The 19,932-nt window shown below is 42.7% G+C and overlaps 2 protein-coding genes and 1 long non-coding RNA gene across 3 annotated transcripts in view; all 3 read right to left on the bottom strand.

Moving 5' to 3' along the window:
• Positions 1–11,593: 11,593 nt before the first annotated feature.
• On the bottom strand, positions 11,594–12,094 carry LOC308091866 (pancreatic secretory granule membrane major glycoprotein GP2-like). The gene is made up of 2 exons (XM_080437605.1): positions 11,850–12,094; positions 11,594–11,756 (listed from the first exon to the last, which is right to left on the bottom strand). The coding sequence occupies exons 1-2, from the start codon at positions 12,047–12,049 to the stop codon at positions 11,609–11,611; spliced, it is 348 nt and encodes a 115-aa protein (XP_080293731.1). The 5' UTR covers positions 12,050–12,094; the 3' UTR covers positions 11,594–11,608.
• A 284-nt stretch (positions 12,095–12,378) lies between these two features.
• Positions 12,379–13,840, bottom strand: LOC308091229. The gene is made up of 3 exons (XR_013933684.1): positions 13,828–13,840; positions 12,849–13,033; positions 12,379–12,510 (listed from the first exon to the last, which is right to left on the bottom strand). It is a non-coding gene; the product is annotated as an uncharacterized lncRNA (long non-coding RNA).
• A 661-nt stretch (positions 13,841–14,501) lies between these two features.
• The window catches only part of LOC308091591 (pancreatic secretory granule membrane major glycoprotein GP2-like), a gene marked incomplete at both ends in the record, with an annotated part of 8,721 nt that continues 3,290 nt past the window's right edge, over positions 14,502–19,932 (bottom strand). Inside the window, 8 exons of the mRNA XM_080437253.1 lie at positions 14,502–14,588; positions 14,733–14,883; positions 14,977–15,228; positions 15,486–15,637; positions 15,975–16,159; positions 16,767–16,985; positions 18,455–18,544; positions 19,279–19,424. Coding sequence (XP_080293379.1) covers positions 14,502–14,588; positions 14,733–14,883; positions 14,977–15,228; positions 15,486–15,637; positions 15,975–16,159; positions 16,767–16,985; positions 18,455–18,544; positions 19,279–19,424 — 1,282 coding nt within the window. The remainder of the gene's footprint in view (positions 14,589–14,732; positions 14,884–14,976; positions 15,229–15,485; positions 15,638–15,974; positions 16,160–16,766; positions 16,986–18,454; positions 18,545–19,278; positions 19,425–19,932) is intronic.

Genomic DNA, 19,932 nt, shown 5'->3' with positions numbered 1-19,932 from the left:
TATAATATGCAATGCATGATATAATATACAATGTAATGCATGATATAATAAGCAATGCAATGCAAGATAGTATATTAGGCCTATGCAATGCAATGCATGATAGTATGCAATGCAGTGCATGATACAATATGCCATGCAATGCATGATATTATACATGCAGTGCAATGCATGATAATATGCAATGCAATGCATGATATAATATGCAATGCATGATATTTTAATATGCAATGCAATTATATGCCATTATATACACCCACAACTCTTTTAAATTGCATAGCACTTTAAAGGTTTAATACCATCTTCAATTTTGTAGCTGCTACATATTTTTCAATTAAGTAGTTTTATAAAATGTTGATGATGTAATGGACATTTTGCCACAAAATATCACCATATATCCCCTTAAAAACGGTATGTTTCAAAAAAGCCCACTGATGACACTATCATCTTTCATTTCACTTTGGAATTTTATAATCACACTGACATAATTGGCCAGAATGATATATGTATGCCATTTGGAATCCATAGAACACATACCCAATGCTTTTAAAAAACAACCTAGAAAATCTACAGGTAACAGGTATTTACTCTACATCATGTCATGCTTTGTTCCACGCCCCCGATAACCTATGCCCTCGCATGACTTGGGATCCTCCTCTCTCTGGCTTATCCTCTCGCCCTCCATCAAAACAAATACACAGGGATGAAAAAGTGGACAGATGGACCAACGCTAACTAAAGGCTGGTGCCCCACCAGGAGCCACCTGCCACGTTGTTAAATCCGTCGCAGTGGCATTAGCAACATCACTAATCTATGAGGCTATAGGAGCCCGCTTTATACAGCTCTGGAGGAACTGTGTAACTTTAAGATGACATGGTTACACAGCATAGAACCCCAGGCTATAGGCCAACGCTTGTGGGGCCATTGATAGTGATCTAACAGATAGTTAAGTATGGTTTACTTACTCTGGATCATAGGTCAAACAACCGGATGGTGTATATTGCAACATATTGTATGCATGTTGCAACAAGTTGTATGCATGCAGCATGCTTATGTTGCAACAAGTTGTATGCATGGCATGCTAATGTTGCAACATTGTATATAGGTAGATGTAAACAAATACTGTACATATGCCTGAACACAAACATCTACATAGAGAGAAATAGACATGCATGCAAACAAACACGCACACGCACGCACGCACGCACGCACGCACGCACGCACGCACGCACGCACACACACACACACACACACACACACACACACACACACACACACACACACACACACACACACACACACACACACACACACACACACACACACGTGTGTGTGTCCCACACACACACACACACGCACACACACTCAGGTGACAGGAATACCTCCAAAGAATATTTTGGGATCAACAGATGGGTAGTGGACGTGGGGGAGGGGGGGGGGGGGATGGGGGGGATGGGTTGGCAGGGCTCACACGGCTCTCTGCTGTCGTTTGTGTGTTTTTTTGGTTGTTGTCCCAGAGAACAAGCCAGGGGATTATGTAACCACATAGACAGAGTATTTACACTCTCTGACAAGAGAATGGACTGATGAGGCAAAGACACACATTAAGGAGATCTATATCTTTGTTTGTTTAGAAAAGTAGAAACTTGTGCACAAGAAAAACACGAATGCCACACATTTACATACACACACACACACGCACCCACGCACGCACGCACACACACACACACACACACACACACACACACACACACACACACACACACACACACACACACACACACACACACACACACACACACACACACACACACACACACACACACACACACACACACACACACACACACAGTACTGCCAGCCTCTGCTGCTGGAGGGGGTCACGTCACCGCCAGGTGCATGGTGGCTTCAGATGATGTGGGCTGGTGAATATTCATTCACTTTCTCTCAACACAAGTAGATTGTCTGCTGCATTCATAAACCAGAGCTCAGAACAAGATGGTGTGGAGCACAAAGAGTCCACTGATCTGCACCACCAAAAGGCCCACGTTATTCCTCCACGCAAAGCATGAGTGTCTCAGTGAGTGTGAGGGCCCTGCCAGCTCATTGCATGAGAGATAGCTTTGGCATTCGTGCATTATTACAGACATTTTCTCATCTTGCAGGCATGCATGTGTGGGCTTTTGAAAGACTATTGAAAGAAGCGGCATCATCACCTACTATCAGTGGTGGGAAAAGTACTCAAATGTTTTACTTAAGTAGAAGTATCAATGCTGCAATGTAGAAGTACTCTGTTACAAGTAAAAGTCCGGAATTCAAAATGTACTTGAGTAAAAGTACAAAAGTATTAGTATCAAAAAGTACTTAAAGGAGGAGTTCACCCAAAAAATGACTTATTTTCTATCAATTGCACACCCTATGAAGCCTTGAATCCATGGATTCTTTTTTGTTTTTGTCGCATTCCTAAGCTGATAATTTGATTCCCGTCTCCTACCGGCTAATGTATCCGGTAGGAGACACAAAGTAGATTATTTGTGTCTCCTACCGGAAATACACACGGTCATCAAATTATTGTCTTAGGAATGCCACAAAAACAAAAAATAAATCCATGAAATCAAGGCTTCATGGGGTGTGTAATTGATAGAAAATAAGTAATTTTTTGGGTGAACTCCTCTTTTAAAGTACCGAAAGTAAAAGTACTAAAAGGTTTGAAAATAGCAGGAGCTTAGATCGGCTATTTTCAAATAGCCTAGGTAAATAGTGCTAAAGTGGTTAATGTATGTTTTATAATGTAATATATTTATATTTGCAAAGTAAACTAAAGTTTTCAAATAATTGTAGTGGAGTTAAAGTACAATATTTGCCTCTGAGATGTAGTGGTAGCCTGATTATCAGCCTGAAGCTGCGTGGAGCTTCAGTCTGAAATTGTCTGCAATGTCCGCGATTACCAGGGGGAGGGGATTCAAATTTCCCTAAACCAATCACAAGAGATCCACCGATCCGCCCACATCTGACGTCACAAAAACATTGTGCTGGGAGCGCCATGAAAGACGGCCGCATCCGTACGCGCTCTGTAACATCGCAACGTTTTTCCATCTTTTTAGTATTTTTTAGCCTTCTCCTTTTTCCCTACACCGTCGCGTGTCTAAGGAGTTATGACAGACAAGCACTTATGGACATTAGCACAGCGATTACACACAGAATTCCGGACTTTTTCGCTGAAAACCTTCCACTCGGCTGGGAGGGGGGAGGGGTTCCCTTTGTTCCGGCAGGAACAGAAAGTTACCCGAGGCGACGAAAAAGACCGTGGCGTCGAGGGACAAGAGCAGGTCTCCTCGTAAGGACAACAAAACGTGGATATAAACCTGCACTGCCTTCAATCCTGCTAGCGAACGTTAGATCTCTGTGTGAATCAAGAACTGTGACCACTATGGACGACTTACTGGCGCGCGTTAAATACAACGCAGAGACGAGGAGCAATTGTATTGTTGTGCTAACAGAGACGTGGCTAACGGAGTTAGCATCTGATTCTTCCATCACTCCCCCTGGTTTCACCGTGTATAGAAAAGACAGAGACACTGTACTAAGCGGTAAGCAACGTGGGGGGGGAGTTTGTGCCTTGATCAACAACAACTGGTGCAAAGATGTTAAAATCCTAGATAGTCACTGCTCACCAGACCTTGAACTTTTAATCATAGCCTGCCGCCCTTTCTACCTACCACGCGACTTCAGCATTGTGATTGTAGCCGTTGTTTACATTCATCCTGGAGCTAATAAGGACACAGCTATGAGGGAATTACACCAGGCGATCAGTGCACAAGAAAATCGCCACCCGGACTGCGCAGTCATCTGCCTAGGCGACTTCAACCGGACAGACTTAAAAAAGGTCTTTCCCAAATTCCACCAGCATGTCGCCTGCAGTACCCGTGGTGACAATATTCTTGACCACTGCTACACGCCCTTCAAGGATGGATACAAAGCCCTCCGACGCCCACCGCTAGGAAGCTCTGACCACGACGCCATCCAGCTGCTACCTGCCTACAAACAGAGGCTAAAAAGGGAGCCGGTCGTTGAGAAGGAAATCCGAATCTGGTCTGAGGACACAGACGCTATGCTACAATCCTGCTTCTACCAGACTGACTGGGGGATGTTTAAGAACGCCGCTGGGAATAACATCAACGAACTCTCAGACTCAGTCACTGGCTTTATCAGTAAGTGCATAGATGACATAGTCCCAAAAAAGACAGTTCGGATCTATCCCAATCAGAAACCATGGATGGACAGCGGAGTACGTGCACATCTGCATGAACGGGATGCTGGTTTCAAATCTGGCGACGTGGAAACGCGCAACACGACGCGCGCGGCCCTAAACAGCGCCATCAGGAAGGCGAAAAAGGCCTACACAAAAAAGATGCAAGACAAACTCAGCAATGGCGACATCAGGAGCACATGGCAGGCGGTACACACCTTGACAGACTGCAAAACAAGAACCAGAAGCGAGGTGAACCCGCCTGCCTGCCTCCCCAACGAACTGAACACTTTCTACGGCCGGTTTGAGATCAGCTCCAACCGCGGCAGCCAAGCGGGGCCATCAGCAGCACCAGCAGAGGACAACCCTCTAACCATCTCGGAGAGAGAAGTGCGTACAGCCTTCACACGGGTCAACATCCACAAGGCAGCCGGACCTGATGGGATTCCAGGCCGGGTCCTTAAGACATGTGCAGACCAGCTGGCGGGTGTCTTCGCTGACATCTTTAACCTCTCCCTCTCCCTGGCTGTGGTCCCTGCAGGGTTCAAAATGTCAACCATTGTGCCCATTCCCAAAAAGGCCAAAGTGACATGCCTGAACGACTGGAGACCTGTTGCTCTCACCCCGATCGTCAGCAAGTGTTTCGAGAAACTGGTGAGGGAATACATCAGCTCCACGCTACCTGCCTCGCTGGATCCGTGGCAGTATGCATACCGCAAAAACAGATCCACCGACGACGCTATTGCCATGGCTCTCCACACCGTCCTCTCGCACATGGACAACAAGCTGCTGAAGGACAAATATGTACGTATGCTGTTCGTGGACTACAGCTCAGCATTCAACACCATTGTCCCAGCAATACTTGACAAAAAGCTCAGAGACCTAGGGCTACACCCAAGCATGTGCGACTGGATACAGGACTTCTTGTCCAACCGACATCAGGTGGTGAGAATGGGCAGCATCACATCCGACCCCCTGACCCTCAACACCGGAGCACCCCAGGGATGCGTGCTGAGCCCCCTCCTCTACTCCCTGTACACGTATGACTGCATAGCCACACATGTCTCCAACACCATCATAAAGTACGCGGACGACACGACAGTGATAGGCCGAATCGTCAACAACGACGAGTCTGACTACAGAGAGGAGATCAAATCACTAGCACGCTGGTGCCGGGAGAACAACCTCTCTCTTAACGTCGACAAGACCAAAGAACTGATCGTGGACTTCAGGAGGCCGCGGAGAGACCATGCGCCCATCCTCATCGACGGTGCTGCAGTGGAAAGGGTCAGCGAGTTCAAGTTCCTCGGAGTACACATCGAGGAGGACCTCAAATGGGAGACGCACTCCACACACGTGAGGAAAAAGGCTCAGCAGCGACTGTACTGGCTCCGCCGCCTGAAGAAGCTCGGAGTAGGACGTCGCATCCTCAGGCTGTACTACAACAGTTCTGTCGAAGGCATCCTAACAGGCTGTGTCACGGCCTGGTACGGGAACTGCACTGCCCGAGAAAAGATCAGCCTACAACGAGTAGTGCGATCGGCAGAGCGGATAATGGGAATCGAGCTCCCAGCGCTCCAGGAACTGTACAAAAAGCGGTGCGTGCTCAAAGCCAAGCGCATCATCAAGGACAAGCACCACCCAAGTCACAGACTGTTCAACCCCCTACAACGACCGCGACCGGGCAAGGGGCTCTACCGCAGTATCAAGAGTTCCACCACCAGGTATTGGTGTAGTTTCAATCCGGCGGCTGTCAGAATGCTGAATGGGGAATAAGCCTGGATGAGGCATAGGCCTTGTTCAGCAGCCTTTTCTTTTCTGGCTCTTCCTGAACACACCTGTGGATTATACCAGGGACAATGACTTGGACTTTAGCCCCCCCTCGGACACACCTGTGGACTACACCAGGTACAAATGACTTTTTGTTGCACTCTCTCATGGAGCTACTTGCGGATTATACTAGGGTCAGTCCACTCTAGGTGGACACGCACTGACCTTTTGCACCTTAATCCCTTGTATAACGCACTGACTTTTTTTTGGTCTTTTTTATTGTGCTCCTTTTCCTCTAAGCACCTTAACGTCCATTGTCTATCATGCACAGTATAAGTATAACATGCACAGTATACAATACATTGCTGCTATGCTCAGGCACCTTAGTTTAGTTTTTTTTTAGTTTTTATTATCTCAGGTAATTTGTAAATATGTAGATAACTTGTCTGGCCTTCTGTTGCTCTCTTGTTTTGATCTCCTTCCCACTTACCCCCCACCCTCTTCTTCTCCCCCCCCCTCTTCTTTCTATGGAAACTAACGTTGCGATGGGAACGATGTACAAAAAAGAATTTCACCCACTCTTTTACCTTGTAAACCTGTGATGTGACAATAAAACTGATTCTGATTCTGATTCTGATTCATCGCACAGCTTGTTTTAGCAGATATTCGCTGATTGGCTTGTCGTTAGACCACCCCCACCTCCGACTCTGATTTGACAGATTTTTCTTCGATCGTGAAAAGCCACTGGCTCACATTTCAACACCAGACCAAGAGGAGCTCACTCAGAGAGTGGGCGGGGTCTATGGTCAGGAACCAGGCTAATGTAGTGGAGTAGAAGTAAAAGTATAGACAATTGGAAATACTCCGGTAAAGTAAAAGTACCTCAAAATTGTTCTTGCTTTACACCACTGCCTACTATCATTTATTTTTCTTCACATACTGTTTGTATTATGCTCTGTACTGAAGTCAGTTTATTTAAAAACTGTTAGTGCTGTACAATGAAAACAATGATTAGTTATTCTATGAAGTAATATAACAATTAAAGCTGCTTTCCTTTTCTACCCCGGATTTGAACGCGGGTCTCCTCCTGTCAAGTGCTGACATTTGAGCTACTGGAGCCTGCCTGCTTGATCAGGGGATGAATTGGATCTTGACCTTCAGGTCAAAATTTGTGTCAAACCAGAAATGTGATCGTGTCAAAGGTCATGTCTCACCTCGACACAGGATCTTGGGGCGGCAGTGGCTCAGGGGAAGGGTCAGTTCAGTTCGATCCCGGGCTCCCCCAGAGTTAGTGTCGAAGTGTCCTTGAGCAAGACGCTGAACCCCTGAATTGCTCCCGATGAGCAGGTTGGTGCCTTGCATGGTTTCCTCCGCCATCGGTGTGAGAATGTGTGTGTGAATGTAATGGACAATCTATGTAAAGTGCTTTGGATAAAAGCGCTATATAAATGCACCATTTATCTAAATGTCTCAATAGAAGAGCAGGGAGAACAAATACAACCACCCCAATTGTATAAGTTATATTGTATTAACACTACCATACAGATTGGACAAAATTACATTTTATTCATTAAAAAAGTGACATAGTGCCGCTTTAATTGAATTATAGAATTGTACAGACACAGGCATTTCCTTCTTCTTTTTTTTCTTTTAGAAATTTAGAGTAGCCAATTATTTTTACCCCATTTTTCTCCCCAATTTAGTTAATGACCAAAATCATGTGGGGACCGCCCTGGGGATCCCGACCCACAGGTTGAGAGCCCCTGTGTTACCGGATACAAGTGTGCAGAGGGGACAAGGAAGTAATGGAGAGACAGTATCTAGTAACCTACAACCAGTGGTGTAAAGTAACTAAGTACATTTACTCAAGTACTGTACTTACATGTAAGTACAATTTTGAGGCATTTTTTACTTTACTGGAGTATTTCCAATTTTCAGTACTTTTACTCCACTACATCTCAGAGGCAAATATTGTACGTTTACTCCACTACAATTATTTGAAAACTTTAGTTACTAGTTACTTTGTAGATTTTGATTATTATTACAAAACATACATTAACCACTTCAGCCCTATATACATTCTACAAGCTCACAATGCATTGTGAGCTTGTAGATCTGCTATTTTCAAAAGATTTTGTATACATTTTATACATTTGAAAACTGGACATTCTGCATAATGAGTAGGCCTACTTTCTACTTTTGGTTCTTTAAGTACATTTTGATACCCATACTTTTGTACTTTTACTCAAGTAAATTTTGAATTCCGGACTTTTACTTGTAGTAGGCTAGAGTATTTCTACATTGCAGTATTAATACTTTTACTTAAGTAAAACATTTGAGTACTTTTTCCACCACTGCCTATAACCACCTCCTCGATCCTAAAATGGGAGGAGGTGAAACTGTCACAATGAGTGTGACCCGTCATTAATCAGGTGTGAAACCCGAAAATCTGTAGTCAGGAGTTTGGTCAACACAGAACGAATGTAACTAAATCCACAGGCATAGCTTTTGGGCGAGGGTGTGTCTCCAATGGTGAGATACCCCACCCCCCAATAATACCATGCATGTGATTTTTTTTTAAATAAATAAAAACAAATCAGATGATTCTATCTACGTGACATTATTGGATATATGAAATGATTTGTAAAATGAACAGTCAGTGGGAAAAAGTAGGGCAGTAGTCAGGCCCTATCTTGTGCACCGCCTCACGCCTTATGCGTAAACTTTTTTTTGGCATTCTTAACTATTTTGAAAAACATTATTAAATAGTTCAAATAGTCGATACATTGTGAGCTTGTAGATCAGCTATTTGCACTATTTTAAAAAAGTACAAAATAGTAAAAAATGGCAAAAAATGTTTAGGCATAAGGGTCGGCGGCGCACAAGACAGGGTCCATATGTTAGTGGTTCTCAGACATTTCCATGTCAAGGACCCCCATATTGATACGTATTGGGGCGTGGACCCTCATTAGAGAAGGTTTTTGTTGTTTGATTAAAAAAAAAAATAGTACAGCATTATACGATTGTCTATACTGGTGGGGAGATAACAGTGGAGAAATGAAACCATTATCTGAATTATTATTCTTAAAGGGATAGTTCGCCCCAAAAAATACTTTTTTTCTATCAATTAGTCACCCCATGGAGACTTGAATTCATGGATTTTGTTTTTGTTTTTGTTGCATTCCTAAGACAATAATTTGATGACCAGCTGACTACAGGAGACACAAAGGAGACTCTGTAGTTTGTAGTCTAATTTATGACCAGGAGGAGAGATAAAGACTGCATGGTGAATTAGTGCAAAGATGAATTGTTTTCTCAGGTGGAAGCTGTGGTCAGCACATTGATGTTGGTGGTTTTCCTGTTTCCTCTGAGTAAAGTTTCAGTGCCCTGGATCGACTGAAAACATGGCTACCATCCACAATATCGCAACACATACTCAATGCTACAGTCTGCCTTGTGCACAAAGACAAACTTGATCAGTTACACAGAAAAGTAATTTGTCAGAAATGTGTGTAATTTAATGACAATTTGAAGAAAGTGTTTAGAGGTTTCTCTAGCCATGGAACTTCACATGACGCTCGTCTGTCACAAGCGTCATGGCATAACTTGTACCTGGTTTTGGCACTTTCTCCATTTATAATCCGTACATCTACATAAACGTTAACATTTCAAATATAAAGTGCTGACCCCACGGCCGTGGATGTAACAAGTTGAAACGCTTGGGTTTAAGTACCCGTATCTTCCGAATTGTTCAATAATAAGCATTTGAATCCGATCGGTGGACATCGGCGGGCCCGAACTGTAGATGCGGCCCTCACATCTAGTTTAATATACATACAATATCACATAATATCATTAGTGAGACAAGATGGGAGGGTTGAGCTATACATTCAATTGTGTGAGTGAAGTACAGGTTATCATTCTATAATTTTTCTGTTGTTATGTTACAAGCTCAAATAGAGCATTATCTGTACCCACTGATATTTCTGTGTAGTTTTGTTTGTCATGTGACATGTCTTTTCACTGATTAGCATAAATATGAATGGGCCAAAAGTGTGTGTAAACACATACTCCTATAGACCAGTGGTTTTCAAACTTTTTCATGTCAAGGACCCCCAAAATTATATGTATTTGGCCGCGGACCCCCATCTCAAAATATTTTGTTCCAGGGACCCCCCCAGAAGCAAAGATTTGAGTTACAAATGTTCGCTTTAAAAAAAAAATATATATATTCAAAGATTTTCACGATTTTTCAAAAATAGCAGATCTACAAGCTCATAGCGCGGCACTCGGTGCCGCGCTATGAGCTTGTAGATCTGCTATTTTTGAATAGCCAAAGTATAAGATAATGGTTAAAGTGGTTAAATGATTGTGACACTATATCAACACATTTTGCTGGGGACCCCCTGGTACCCCTCCAACGACCCCTGGGGTCCCCCTTTGAGAACCAAGGCTATAGGTTATTATGTTTAACTACTTGTTTATTATTTTTTAGGTGAGAACCATTTATAAGCCCTTTATGGGATTATCTCACCTGCACTTATTTCTGTATTGATTTTAATAATGTTACCTTTGTAATGTTTTTTTATTGTGCGAATAAAAATAAAAATAAATAGAAAAAATCAAATGGACAGCCCTCGAAAAACAGGTGTGCACTTCCGTTTATATGTATACCCCTACCCAGGGCTGTGGCTGTGGAAAGGGGGCTCGCCTGTAAAATAAATGGTGCTATATTTCTGTAACGCCACTAGATGGAGGCAGTTGACCTTGTGGATCACAGGTCGTGCTGCAGAACGTGCTTGTACAATGACACCAAGTCTTTAACACATGTAATCTGTGTCATGTGCACAACACATACACAGTCAAAATAGATATGCTTATATCCATTTAAGTTTTGTTTCATTGTTCACGTGTTAATCTTTTTGTCCAGACCCTGATGGAAACAATCACATGTTAAAGGTAAGTTATTTACTTTGGTAAAATAAGTGTTACAGTATAGCTCTATATTCTGATAGTACACATCGCTATAGAGTGTTTGTTCAGTAAAAGGAGTCCATGTCTCTCCAGCTCTTTATTAAACAGAAAATGCATTTTCAGTGCTCTCTCCTGATTGGCTTAAAATGTGTCACCTACCTGAAAATGTACTATATTCTGTTTACTAAAGAGCTGGAGAGACCCCTGTGACCGAACAAACGCTCTGTAGCAATGATTACTATCACAATATAGTACTTTAACCTTACTTTAAAACAAAATAATTACTTACCCTACCTTTAATCTTTGTGTCCATATGATGGGAACAATCACATGGGCCTCAATGACACTGTTGACTGGTTCTGCTCATCTGTCCGTGACCAGAAATGAAACCAAACTGGCCTTATTCATAAACCATAATACCATCAATAAGCAGGCATTATGTCCCCATCACAGACACTATACAATCCATTATAGAATCAGAGAATCACTGTCTCTGGCTCAGCTGTCCAACTGTCTGCAATGTTTCCCATGCATTGATCTGTTTGCCACCACAATATCAACATGTGACCACCCCTCTTAGGTTAGAAGAACAGGACAGAGGTAGGCCTACATTTGCTGTTAGCAGGTGGAGGTTGTCTGGTCACACAGGTGGAGGCTGCAGTGAAGGAAGACGCCTCGGTTGGCAACCTGGAGCTGAGCAGAGAAACGAGCCTGGAGGGACGAGCCGTTCTCATCCACCGTCACCTGACCACGATTGCTAGCACACCTGGAAGAAAGACGTTGTTATAATGCTGGTCAGTATGCCAATCTATTCAGTTTCGTTTTTTGCACAAACCAACTGCTGAGGATCAAGACATACTTGTTCTGGATGAAGAAGTGTCGCATGGAGTCATTATGGTTGGATGAGGGAGTGGAATAGCAGTTGTCCAGAACGACCACAAAGCGCTCTGTCTCGGTCTGCTCTACAGACACTCCTACATGCAGGGCAGAACCCAGTGGCAGGGTGACCGGGCCTGCTGGGTAAGGCTTTGTGTAGTTGGAGTCGTGGAACAAGGACATGGAGGCTCTGGCTTGTGGACCCTGACCTGAAAGGGCACTGTGAACCTTGGAGCTAAAAACAATATGACATTTGACTGTTATCTACTATTTTCATTTCAGGATATCATGACACTTGAAAATCAAAGTAGTGTAGTGTAATAACCTAACCAGCCTAACCAGGTTTGTAGCCTACACCAAGGGTATCAAACTAATTTTATGTCACAGGCCGGACTGGGCAAAATGTGACTTAATCTGGGTATTAACTACCAATAACTATTGTTGTCTTAACAAGAGTAACAAAAGAAACCGTCTATAAATTACGTTACTTACCGAACAACTGGTCCGAAGGCCACATCTAGGCTGGTCTCCGTGTCCAGAGGATAGACACAGGAGAAGGGAAAACTCACTGGAAGACTTGATGAGATGTTATTTGCAGGGTAGACAAATAAAGTGTTGGAGTAGATGGCATGGGTGCTGTTGGTCTGAAAGACAAGAGGTTAAATGGACAACCTGAGTAATCTTCTCACCAACTGGGGACTAAGTACCATATTTCACATTATTATACATGAATTGAAATGTTTCATATAGTAAACTCCCGTGGTTTAACCTGTAATAAAACACACTCAGAGATGGACATCAATCTCTCGTATGTTCTCTGGCCAACAGCAGCCATCTGAGCCGAACTCTAATCAGCAGTACAATGTCATGCAAAATGAGAAGACATGAGAGAAATGGAGAATAGAATAGAGTCGAATTGAATTGAATTATTTTCCACAGTCACATGAGATTAGAGCCATGAATTAGACAGACAAATCCTCACAGTCAGTGTGTTTCCACAGGTGTCAGCCTGACGGGCCACTTGGTACCACACTGTCCCATCATGCTTTGTGAAATCTGTGCAGCTGCGGTCGTCCAGGTGACCGGAGAATCCATCCAACCCATGGGTCACCAGGCTAGACAGTCGCAGGCCAACTTGGATTTGACTCTGGTCACATTCAAGATGGGCTAAAAAGAGGAAAGATTTACTCTAAATACAGAAAATGACTCACCCTTATAGAAATACCATGATGTTACAGAAAAAGCATAGAGCCCTAACCCTATGAATTAGAGAGATGCTTTATTTGTCCTAGCGGAAAATCCTTTTGCAGCAAGCAGCCATCAGGACAGGGGCGTGCTGGGACCAAAATTCAGCTCTGGGATTTTCTTTTTTTTTCAATTTTTTTTTCCAATAATACTTTTTTTGGGTGGCCCACCGGCCGTTTGGCGGCCCGTAAATGGCGCGGCCGTTCTGGAATTTTCCCGAATTTCCCAGTGGCCAGCACGTCCCTGCATCAGGACACGACACAGTAATCACAAAACATAATGAAATACACAATACATAGACAGATCACACTCTAGGCTACATTGACAATGCTACAATACATTGACAGTACTACACAACACCTCAGAGATGAAAATGGAATATGCTACCAGTCAAAGTTCGAGAGGCATCACTTATCACATTAAACATTATGTGCAGAACTGAGATAGGGCCTGTTTTTTACCGTCGTCCTGATGGTAAAAGGTGGTATTGACTGTATAGCGGGTGCGTCCTATTACTAGTAATAGCTTTCTCCTTCCTATAAATACCCGGGTCTCATACATTGATGTCATACTCTCAAGTTGTACCCCATCTTGCGGAAGGTTTTATGGGGTTTGTTTTTATTAAACTAAAGAGAATCATGTAAAGATGGCAACACATGTATTTGTGGTTACCTGCTACCTGAAGTTTTCAATTAATGTAGTTATACAGTAGTTACCATTTGAGCTAGCTGCATCTGTTGGTGTAGCATCACCTGGATCGTCCCAGAGGGGCCAAGAAAATGACCATGAACTACCACCACTAAACCAGTTATCAAACCAACGTCGAAACCGTCGGGGCGCGATGGGACCTGATGGGTTCGGGTCGGGTCGGTCTTCATTTGTCACAGATTGCTCAGGCTCATGTAGGATTTCGGCTGTATTCATATTACAAAAAAGAGAAAGAAAGAAACATTTATTTTCAAATTAAAGTTAGTGTAAGTGATATTTTTTGGGACTAAAAGGGATAGTTCACCCCCAAAAGGATTTGTTTTCTATCGATTAGTCACCCCATGGAGACTTGAATTCAAAATATGTTTTTGTTTTAACCTTTGTGTGGATACAATAATCCATATTCATGAATTCAAGTCTCCATGGGGTGACTAATCGATTTTTTTGGGGGTGAACTATCCCTTTTAGATATTGGTCCCTAGGTTGTGTGTAGAATGTTATATGCAAGTTATTAAAACATCCTAGGAGAACTAGCGATTTTTCTAAATAACAGAAATATAAGAGATGGAATTTATGGGACAGGAAATGGGTACTATGCCTCTGTCACGAACCTGGGACTACAGTTATGTACAGATTCTATTGCGAGGCCCTAGTAGGACATAAAAGTTCATAATTGCAGCTTTTAATACTCACAGGTGATTGGTCCGATGGTGAGAGGCTGGATGTTCATGGCACTCTTAACTGAACGAGGCTTCCTCCCCAAGCAAACCTGCAAAAGATGTAGCAGTAATGGAAGTGAGCTGAGAGTTGGTAAAACAAGTTATGGAAGTCATAAGTCTGTTTGAAGGTCTGACACCAGCACTTCAAAGTGATCTGCTCTAACATTCATGAAGGGAGGTAGTGTGAGACTTACAGGAGAGCAGGTGGAGGTCGTCTGGTCACACAGGTGGAGGCTGCAGTGAAGGAAGACGCCTCGGTTGGCAACCTGGAGCTGAGCAGAGAAACGAGCCTGGAGGGACGAGCCGTTCTCATCCACCGTCACCTGACCACGATTGCTAGCACACCTGGAAGAAAGACGTTGTTATAATGCTGGTCAGTATGCCAATCTATTCAGTTTCGTTTTTTGCACAAACCAACTGCTGAGGATCAAGACATACTTGTTCTGGATGAAGAAGTGTCGCATGGAGTCATTATGGTTCGATGAGGGAGTGGAATAGCAGTTGTCCAGAACGACCACAAAGCGCTCTGTCTCGGTCTGCTCTACAGACACTCCTACATGCAGGGCAGAACCCATTGGCAGGGTGACCGGGCCTGCTGGGTAAGGCTTTGTGTAGTTGGAGTCGTGGAACAAGGACATGGAGGCTCTGGCTTGCGGACCCTGACCTGAAAGGGCACTGTGAACCTTGGAGCTAAAAACAATATGACATTTGACTGTTATCTACTATTTTCATTTCAGGATATCATGACACTTGAAAGACAAAGTAGTGTAGTGTAATAACCTAACCAGCCTAACCAGGTTTGTAGCCTACACCAAGGGTATCAAACTAATTTTATGTCACAGGCCGGACTGGGCAAAATGTGACTTAATCTGGGTATTAACTATCTATAACTATTGCTGTCTTAACAAGAGTAACAAAAGAAACCGTCTATAAATTACGTTACTTACCGACCAACTGGTCCGAAGGCCACATCTAGGCTGGTCTCCGTGTCCAGAGGATAGACACAGGAGAAGGGAAAACTCACTGGAAGACTTGATGAGGTGTTATTTGCAGGGTAGACAAATAAAGTGTTGGAGTAGATGGCATGAGTGCTGTTGGTCTGAAAGACAAGAGGTTAAATGGACAACCTTGAGTAATCTTCTCACCAGCTGGGGACTAAGTACCAGTATATTTCACATTATTATACATTAATTGAAATATTTAATATACTAAACTCCCGTGGTTTAACCTGTAATAAAACACACACAGAGATGGACATCAATTTCTCGAATGTTCTCTGGCCAAAAGCAGCCATCTGAGCCGAACTCTAATCAGCAGTACAATGTCATGCAAAATGAGAAGACATGAGAGAAATGGAGAATAGAATAGAGTCGAATTGAATTATTCTCCACAGTCACATGAGATTAGAGCCATGAATTAGACAGACACATCCTCACAGTCAGTGTGTTTCCACAGGTGTCAGCCTGACGGGCCACTTGGTACCACACTGTCCCATCATGCTTTGTGAAATCTGTGCAGCTGCGGTCGTCCAGGTGACCGGAGAATCCATCCAACCCATGGGTCACCAGGCTAGACAGTCGCAGGCCAACTTGGATTTGACTCTGGTCACATTCAAGATGGGCTGAAAAGAGGAAAGATTTCCTCTTAATACAGAAAATGACTCACCCTTATAGAAATACCATGATGTTACATAAAAAGCATATAGAGCCCTAGCCCTATGAATTAAAGAGATGCTTTATTTGTCCTAGCGGAAAATCCTTTTGCAGCAAGCAGCTATCAGGACACAGACATCACAACACATAATGAAATACACAATACATAGACAGATCATACTCTAGGCTACATTGACAATGTTACAATACATTGACAGTACTACACAACACCTCAGAGAGGAAAATGGAATATGCTACCAGTCAAAGTTCGAGAGGCATTACTTATCACATTACACATTATGTGCAGAACTGAGATAGGGCCTGTTTTTTACCGTCGTCCTGATGGTAAAAGGTGGTATTGACTGTATAGCGGGTGCGTCCTATCACTCTCCTTCCTATAAGTATCCGGGTCTCATACATTGATGTCATACTCTCAAGTTGTATACCAGCTATCTTGCAGATGGTTGTATGGGGTTTGTTTTTATTAAACTAAAGAGAATCATGTAAAGATGGCAACACATATTTATTTGTGGTTACCTTCTACCTGAAGTTTTCAATTAATATAGTTATAGTTACCATTTGAGCTAGCTGCATCTGTTGGTGTAGCATCACCTGGATCGTCCCAGAGGGGCCAAGAAAATGACCATGAACTACCACCAAAATGACCAGAAACTGACCATGAACTACTAATACCAAACCAACGTCGAACTCGTCGGGGCGCGATGGGACCTGACGGGTTCGGGTCGGGTCGATCTTCATTCGTCACAGATTGCTCAGGCTCATGTAGGGTTTCGGCTGTATTCATATTCCAAAAAGAGAAAGAAAGAAACATTTTGGTTAAAACTAAGGTTTGTTGCGTGTGAAAAGTTTAAAACTGAAAGTAATAACAGTCTGTTTAGTAACGGCAATGTCCTTGTCCCTCCAGCTCTTTAGTCTACAGAAAGTTCATTTTTAGATTGGGTTGCCAGTTTCACCCTGTCAGGAGAGAGAGTAGCCTACCAGTTTCATCAAATTCAATTCTATAGAGTTCCAATTCCAAATTTGTCTACACATTATTTTTGTTTCATTACCTTCAATTTTACTTGTTTATCCTATAACTGGCATGAGCTACTGGTTTCCAGACAGTGGGTCGCGGACCCATTTTTATGGGTCGCGACTCACACGTAAATATATATTTTTTTACTTCTTATTTAAAAAAGAAGAAAAAAAACAATTTCAAGAGATTTTCAATATATTTATTTTCCTCCCACAATTATTCATTAAAAGAAAATCTAAAATCCATTAAAAATACACTTTTTTATTTTTTTTAGAAGTAGTGAAAATAGCAGATCTACAAGCTCACAACGCGTCACATCGCAACATGTTGTGAGCTTGTAGATCTGCTATTTTCACTAGTTTGGGTCCCGGGAAGACATCAAATTTCTCTTCTGGGTCACAACACAAAAAGTTTGGGAACCACTGCTCTAATGTAGTCATTTCTGATCCTGTCAATCCTAGGTCCTGATTGGATACAATATGTATCCCAACCTGAAAATGTGTCGTATGTTTACTAAAGCGCTGGAGAGACGGGGAGACCCTGTTACTGAAGAAGAATTCTATAACAATGACTACTATCAGAATATACTGTAGAGGTATTTAGCACTTGTTTTAACAAAAGAAAATCACTTACTGCACCTTTAATGAATTGATTTGAAAAGTAAAAGGTGAAACTATAAACAGCAATTTTAACATTAAAACTTGAAATGTATAAAACTCCCTGCCTTTGAAGTTATTCAGCTAGTGGTGCTCTGTGTGTGTGTGTGTGTGTGTGTGTGTGTGTGTGTGTGTGTGTGTGTGTGTGTGTGTGTGTGTGTGTGTGTGTGTGTGTGTGTGTGTGTGTGTGTGTGTGTGTGTGTGTGTGTGTGTGTGCGTGTTTGCACTGTGCAGCAATAATGGTGGCCAAGCATTGTGCGAAATATACCATTGCGACAACATGCAAGAGTGACCTACAGCATGAAACTAGCTAACACATATGCCTCTACTCATGCTGAGCAAATGTGCCTCAAGTTATGTCTCAAGTTATATTTCCGTCACTTTGAATAGTTTTTCGTATGTAAATTGTCTAATGATACCTCAGGTCCTTACACATCAGGAGTGTGACAAATATCTAAACAATCTGAAAATATGTCTGTCAAACCAAACCACGTCTTGTGGTTACAAGACCCCATAATTTTAAGCATCACATAATTTATATCCTAATATAAGGAAATTAAGAGGCAGTTTACCTGGTCTGGCAGTAACAGTCTGAATGAACAGGACCAACAGAACAGCAGATACTCTCACCATGGTGCACATCCTGGAGATCAGACACAAACCTGTGAAAACAACAACAAAAAGGCATTTAGACAGACTAATTTAAACTGGATGAATGCAACATTCATTCAACATTCACAGATATGCCCACATCCAAGAGAATCACAAATGATTTACGGATACAAATAGGTGCAGAACCTCCTAAACACATCAATCCCATCGGCCAATGCAATTGCCTCTCTTACCTGAAGTAGGATGTGTTTGAGTATCCTCACCCTGCAAGTGAGAGTTTATATACCTGCAGTATCCCTGTGTCATCCTGTAACTGATCCAAGAATATGTCTTTGCAATGTGCCAACGTGCCAACGTTCCAATGTGCCAATCAACGTGCAATGTGCCATCCATCATTACTTCTGGGGGCCCCCCTGTTATCTGGAAATGGCCAGGTTTCCTTGTTATCTTTAGATTAAATGTTACTTGCAGTTGTTCAATCAAAAGCTCCAGACATAATGAGTGATGTGCATGTCTTGCTACGTGTGTCTTAGTGAAGCCATTCATCATTAGGCAGCTGCCTTGTGGCTCAGGAGGCGGAGAAGCGGTTTGGGAACTGATTCCCACAGCTTCTCCTGGCTTTGTGGTGAAGCATCTTTGACTGAGACACTGAACCCCTAAATGCCCCCCATGAGAGTCATACTGTACCTTGCATGGTTGCCTCCATCGTCCGCCACAAACAGGTGAATCATGTCACACACTCTCTGACTCTGCAATGTGCCATCCATCATTCCTTCTGGCTTACCTTTGTTGTGTGGAAATGACAGGTTTTCTTGTTGCAGGAAGACATTCCTAGTAATTTTCTCAAGAAGCAGTTGGTCAATGAAGGTCAAAGCAGTGATTTGCATGTCTGGCTTCACTGTTGTCTTAACTAAGGCTTCCAAGGCAGCTCTGGCGGAGATAGAGAAGCACTTTGGGAACTGGAAGGTTCCCAGCTCTTCCTTACTTTGTGTTAACGATACTGAACCACTAAATGATCCCAATGAGGGTCAGAGCTTGCATGATTGCCTCCATCGACAGTGTCTGTGAATGTGTGTGTGAATGGGTAGGAAACTGGCACATTGTGAAATGCTTTTAGATTAATTTTTTTGTGGATTTTTTTTAAGATAAAGGTGCTATAGAAATGCAGAGCATTTAGGCATACCTTAATACTAGGCCAAGATGATATACTTCTATTGTAAGAGATTACTAACAAATTATGTTTGAAAACACCCACCCAATGGTGAGGTAATGAAAATTATGCACCGGAGGCATTTATTGCACTTCAAAATCTGAATCTTATTTGTTATGTATGTTTAACATTTTAATTGATATTGATATTTTGATATTGATATTACTGAATCAATTTATTAGACAAACCTTAATGCAGGCCAAGGAGATATACTGTCCAAATAGTTTA

This window comes from Gymnoscopelus braueri (genome assembly GCF_963280865.1).
Source record: "Gymnoscopelus braueri genome assembly, chromosome: 9".
NCBI lineage: Eukaryota > Metazoa > Chordata > Actinopteri > Myctophiformes > Myctophidae > Gymnoscopelus > Gymnoscopelus braueri.
Note: the sequence above shows the minus strand (reverse complement) of the source record. Positions and strands in the feature narration are given on the sequence as shown.

Coding starts and splice junctions, on each gene's coding strand:
- LOC308091866 (XM_080437605.1), bottom strand. CDS start 12,049: ATGTCCTTGTTCCACGACTCCAACTACACAAAGCCTTACCCAGCAGGC. Junction 11,757..11,849: donor CACTTCTTCATCCAGAACAA/GTATGTCTTGAT, acceptor TCTTTCTTCCAG/GTGTGCTAGCAATCGTGGTC.